The 6,220-nt window shown below is 45.9% G+C and overlaps 1 protein-coding gene across 1 annotated transcript; it reads right to left on the bottom strand.

The window, feature by feature from the left end:
* Positions 1 to 2,290: 2,290 nt before the first annotated feature.
* LOC149158410 (uncharacterized) lies at positions 2,291 to 5,005 on the bottom strand. Its single transcript, XM_089433971.1, has 2 exons — positions 3,642 to 5,005; positions 2,291 to 2,894 (listed from the first exon to the last, which is right to left on the bottom strand). The coding sequence occupies exons 1-2, from the start codon at positions 5,003 to 5,005 to the stop codon at positions 2,291 to 2,293; spliced, it is 1,968 nt and encodes a 655-aa protein (XP_089290097.1).
* Between the last annotated feature and the right edge of the window lie 1,215 nt (positions 5,006 to 6,220).

Here is a 6,220-nt window from a genome sequence, read left to right on the forward strand (position 1 = left end):
TCATGATTATGATGATGTCTATATAAGTATACATGTATGTATGCATGTCATTTTTTGACAGGGTCATCATAAATCATGACTGTTTAAAGCTAATATCTATATGTATATATGTATTTATATATGTTGTTCTTTGATGAGATCATGATTGTTTTATGCTAATGTTTATATATATGTATGTATCTAGTATCTATGTTAGTTTTTGACAGGGTTGTCAGGGATCATTCTATGGAGGAATGATTTCTTATGCAAGTGAAGGGCATGAAAGAGGTTCCTAGTCTTATGGGGAATCAAGTAGGAAGAGTAGCCTCGGCAAATTTATGAGGTCATTATCATGTGGATATGAGTTTATATTATGTTTTTATACTATGCCTATGTTTATGTTATGGACTAGTAATGCTGAGAGATACATCAGAGGAATGAAAACAGTGTGATTCGATTCATGTTAGGATAAGCATGTATGTTAGAGAGACACTAGAAGCAAGGTTTCTTGGTAGAGACAATGTGTTTTTGGATGTGAATTGCTATTGTTTTTTTTTTCCCCTGGGAAAAAGTCGTAATTTCTATTATGAGTTAAGAAATTACATTTTGCAGATGCCGTAGCATATTCATATGTAGGTAGCATTGCCTATCAGAGTTCAAAAATAACTGTAGAGCAGTCCATGATGACTCCACGCAGGGAGCATTTCCAAAATAATAAAACTGTTAAGTTTATCAGAGATCAAAATTTGACTGTGCTCTTCGCAGAGAGCAATATATATACTGTGTATAAACAAAATAAAGTGTGCTGTAGACATATCTGGATAGTGACTATATACATATTATAAACAAAAATTGTGCTGATATAATGTGGGCTTCACAGCCCCGCGTCCAAGAGGTCGTCAAAAGGTCTGTGGTAATGCTGGTAGTATGTGCCATCGATCTCCTCCTGTATCAACCAGTCTTCTCCATCTCTATGCGCGGCCTCTTTGGAGAGCTGGTCGGCAACGGTGTTATGCTCCCTGTATACATGTTGGCAGACAAAGGATTCAAAAGCAGCTGTTAATCTCTTTGCTTCATCAAGTATATGCCTCAAAGTAAATGCATAACAATGGGATGCATCATTCAGCCAATTACAAACAATTTTAGAGTCTCCAAATAGCTGAAGGTGTCTGCATTGCTTATGAAGAGCAAAATGAATGATGTGTTTGGCGGTGCATAGCTCAGCAAAATTATTAGTGCCTCTCCCAAGGTTGATTTGAAGCTTATAACAATGCCTTTCATTTAGGTGGAGGATAGCTCCTCCCCCACAGCCCGCTTCTTGAGCCGAGCCATCAAAGAAAGCCCAAGGTTTGGATGTGTCAATGGGTACAGGTCTGAGAATGCGGGGCGGGGGTGGGGGATCCTCATCAGGTAGCATATTGTAGTCTGCAACAGTGTGGAGAATGATAGTAGGCCAATGAGGGGCTTTAAGATTGAAAATAGACTGATTCCGAGCGATCCAAATGGCCCAACATGCCAGCAGTGGCATGTTAATAGCTTTCCCAGAGTGATTTTGACACCAGGCAGTCCAGGCATCCATGAGGTTGTTTCCTTGCCAGTCTTTTAATAGCAGGATCTGCGATGTAAGAGATTGCCAGAATTGCTCTGAAGATCTACAAGAGGGGAATAAGTACTCGGTGCTTTCCTCTACGTTATGACAGAGGTGACATCGGAAGGGTCTATAAAAGGGCCGCTTCATGAGATTGGTGCCAGTGGGAATTTTATCAAATAGGATGTTCCACATCAGCAGTCTCGTCCGAGGGGCTGACTTAAGTTTCCAGAGAGCCTTCTAGGTGGGTTGAATTTCCGGGGGCTTATAAGGTTCCATGAGTTTTAGATATCCAAGCTTCGGTGTATAGACACCATGCTTGGCAAAAGCCCATATGATTTCATCCGGACCATCTGTGAGCCTGATATGTGCTTGAGATAGTGCGCTTGTATACTACGTCCATTCGTTTGTCCATTGAGCAGGTACTTCCAGAGCTTGTGCGGTCAACCAAGCTTGATGTAGGAACGATGAGTTTTCATTATCTCCAATATGCTTGATGTGTGTAATGCCTCTGTACTGAAGGTGTCGAATTAATTCAGCAGGTAATCTGTGGGCATTTCCACATCCCACCCATGGGTCCAGCCCGATGCGTACCGCGTTTCCTTCCTTTATGCGCCAGGTAATGCCTTCACGTAGAAGAGGTAAGGTACCCATGACCGCTTTCCAGATATTTGAGATTTGATGATTGGTGCCATGATGGGTACAAATCCAATCCAATACGGATTAGGGCTTGATGTATTTATCGTAAGCCACCCGTGACGAGAGGCCATCTGAGGTGAGTAGCCTCCAGCCAAGCTTAGCAGCCAGAGCTTTGGAGAAGGAATCCAATCTCTTGATGCCCCATCCGCCCCAACGCTTTGGCTTGGCAATGGTGTCCCATTTGACCCAAGCAAAAAGTCTCCCCTGTTGATTTCCTTTCCAAAGGAATCTGCAGCAAATACTTTGTAGTCTATTCAGAATGCCTTTTGGAATCCAGGCTAGGGCCATCCAATAGACTGGCGTAGCTTCAATGACAGCTTTGATGAGAACTAATCTGCCTGCGCGTGAGAGGTATCGATGGTACCATACCTGGAGCCTCTTTTCCACTTTTGCAATTAGCCATAACCAATCTGCAATCTTATATCCGGATGGTTTTAATCTGAAGCCCAGATACTTTATCCCATCCTTCAGATTCATAAGAACAAAGGGAAAACGCTGAGAGATATAGGCAGATTCATGTATGGAGCAGCCCACCATGGTGATCGTGGATTTGTTTTCATTAATCTTCATTCTCGTGGCTTGCTGAAAAAGAAGGAAAGAGTTGTGAAGCGATGTGGAGTCACCAATGCTGCCGTTTAGGAAAATCAAGATGTCATCAACAAATAACAGGTGCGTGAGGAAGAAGTTGTCCACCATTTTGATGCCTGTTAATTGATGTCTCTCCCTGGCTGATGTGATAATTCTGCTTAATCCTTCCATGATTAGCAGGAACAGCAAAGGCGAGAGGGGGCATCCTTGTCTAAGCCCTCTCTCAGAAGTGAAGAAAGGGGTGGCTTCCCCGTTGAGTAAAACACTGTAAGATACATCAGTGATGCAGCTCATTGTCCATTTGATGAAGTCATAGGGGAAACCAAGATGAGTAAGCAGCAGCCTCAAATATAACCAATTTACTCTGTCAAATGCCTTCGAGAGATCCACTTTAAGGATCATTCCTTTTTGTTTTTTGATCTGCAGGGTGTGCATGAGCTCTTGAGCAGTGGCGATGGCTTCATGAATCTGTCTGTGGTGTAAGAAAGCGAACTGTTCAGGGGAGATGTGTTGCGAGAGGATGGGCTTGAGGCGGTTAGCGATAATCTTGGCAATGATTTTATAGAGGCAGTTGCAGAGTGAGATGGGCCGGAAATCATCGAAGGAAGACGGATCATCGGATTTAGGGATAAGGGCGATGAATGTGGTCTTGATGGCTGCGGATATCCTGCCTCGTCGCCTACTATCCTCCACAATCTTCAGAAGGTCATTCCCCATGATGTCAAGAAAAGCAATGTAGAATTCAATGGTCCATCCATCTGGGCCCGGGCTCTTATCTTTCTTAAACCATTTGAGAGTTGCTTCCAATTCCTCCATGGATACTTCCTTCTGCAGCTCATCCAATGCATCTTGATCAACATATCTGGGAAAGAGTTCAGCAACTCTCATGATTTCCAAGATATTTATATCCCCAGGAGCAGAGTATATACCTCGAAAGTGTTCAGTGGCCAATCTTGCCAGGTTCGGTTGTGATGTAACAGTATGGCCTTGGTTATCCTTAAGCTCCCAAATCGTATTGATGGCTTTGCGACCATTGGCGAATTTGTGATAGAATTTAGAATTATTGTCTCCCTCAGTGAGCCAGATAGCCCTGCTCCTAAGCCTCCAGCTCTCTTCCCTTTCCTTCAGAATTTGAGTACGTTTTGCAATAAGTGAAGCGTACAGTTCTTTCCTCTCCTGTGAGGGGAAAGTCCCAGAGGATGCATTTTCAAACTCCTCAATAACCTGTTCTGCCTCTTTCAGAATAAGGTTATCTTGTATACGCTTCTGGTGGGCCCAGGTTTTGGAGATATGTTTTAGCTCCCTGAGCTTTCTGACAAAGCCTGCTGCTAGATCCTCCTCTTCCCTGATGGGATTGTTCAGCCAAAAATTTTGGACCAGCTGAAGATACGAAGGGTCCTGGAGCCAAGAGGCGTTAAATTTAAAGGGGCTCTTGATTTTGTGATTAAGGTCCTCAGCCTCCAGGAAGATAGGTCTGTGATCGGATATGCCACCTGATCCGACCCACTGTCGTATTCTGGGGAGGCTGTTGTACAGGGTTTCCTTGATAAGAAAACGATCGAGTCTCCTGGCTAAACTCTGCTCCCCACTCCTATTATTCGACCAGGTGTATTGTAAACGAGCAGAAGGGATGTCCACCCATTTATGATCCTCTAATAAGGAGGAGAGGGTTTCAGAGAGGGAGTCGATCTGAGCCATATGCCCCCATGATTCACAATAACCCAAGGAAAAATTCAAATCCCCTCCCAGTATGATGTTATCAGCTTGGAGAAGTTCAGATGCCAATAATGATCTCCAAAAATTGACACGATCAGTGCAGGGGCCATAGATGTTGATAATGCGAAGGTCTCGTTCGATAGAGTGAACAAAAATGTCAAGACCTATGAATCCCCTCCCACCCCAGAGGTTCCGAATATCCACAGCCCGGTTTGAGACCCCAATAGCCAATCCTCCAGATCGTCCAGCTGCATCCAGTGCGTGGAAGGTCCAGTTAGGGAGCCAAGAGGAGAGGGTGAGAGTGAGGGGTTCAGCCAGGCAAAGAGTCTCTTGCAGGAAAATAATGTCAAACTGAGTCGAAGTAAGCAGCCTCCTGAGCGCTAGTTTTTTTGGTGAACTAGCAAAACCACGGCAATTAAAGGATAAAACTTTCATGGGGGAAGGGGAAGAGGGCCATCCTTTGCTCTAAGCGCCCCAAAAATTTTCTGTTGTCGCCCAAGGGCAACCTCTTCGTCGGCTGTATGCCTAGCTTTAGTGATACGGGAAGGTCGACCTCGGGAGGTCTTCAGAGAGGAGGGGATGCTCATAGAGTCAAGGCCAACCGCATCAGGACCCTTGTCCCTCATCCGAGATCGCAGAGCGTATCGAGGAGATGACTGAGTCGATCGGATAGAGAGGGAAGCCAGCGTCGATGTGATCAAAAGAGGGGGGGCCAGTGGCGGAGGGAGCGGGAGGGAGCAAGTAAGGGGAGAGTGTGAGGAAGTGAGCGGATCGGGCTGAGATAATGAGGGAAGGGGAGAGGAGCATGAAGGGGGAGAAGATATGCCCAATGCAGTGCAAGATGCATGAGATATCAAAGAAGGGGGAGATGGAGACATACCCGAGTTCGCTGCGTCCTCCGGCTGAACTGAATGAACAGGTGCTGTTGAAGTAGGAGGTGCCTCAGGGGCAGTGACAGTATCAACGACCGCAGGAGAGTTCTGTGGGACAGCTCCTTCTTGTGCTTGCATCTGAGGCCCCGAATGCTGAAAGGGTTGCTGATTTGGGGAGGTGTCCAGGGGAGGGACCTCACCAGCTTCTTTGCCTTTCCCAGCACCTTTCCGGAGGAGAGGGCAATCCCTATAGAGATGCCCTACTTTGTGGCACCTGCGGCAGCGGTAGGGAATGCCCTCATAATCGATGATCTGTCTGCGGGCAGAGTCTCTCCATTGAATTGTAATGTGCTCATATAGCCCTCCTCTGGTATCCATATTGACTAAAATTCTAGCATAAGCCATCATGCCAGTCTGATGATAAGATTTATCATAGCCCATGAAAGTGCCCAGTGCATTTCCAATGCGCTTGAATATATCCTCGGACCAGTATTGAAGAGGTAAACCCGGAAGCCGAATCCAAACTGGTCCAATGCCTATCTGCTCCGTCTCAGGGTCGAATAAGGGTGTCCATCTCTTTAGGAGCACAGGGGCGTGCTCAAAATGCCAGTAGGAGGACAAAACCCAGTTTGTGTGGTCGGCACGCGCGAACCTCAGTGCGAACCATCCCCTCACGAAAGTCTGCACATGAGGGATGTTCACCAAGTGATGTCCCCATACTTCAGTTGCCCAGGTTTTCAATTGTGCCGCCGAGTAGCTGCGTCCCCTGATGCGGCCG

Source organism: Pinus tabuliformis, chromosome 5_2, assembly GCF_031772625.1.
Source record: "Pinus tabuliformis cultivar Carrire ecotype Pingquan chromosome 5_2, CPIR1, whole genome shotgun sequence".
NCBI lineage: Eukaryota > Viridiplantae > Streptophyta > Pinopsida > Pinales > Pinaceae > Pinus > Pinus tabuliformis.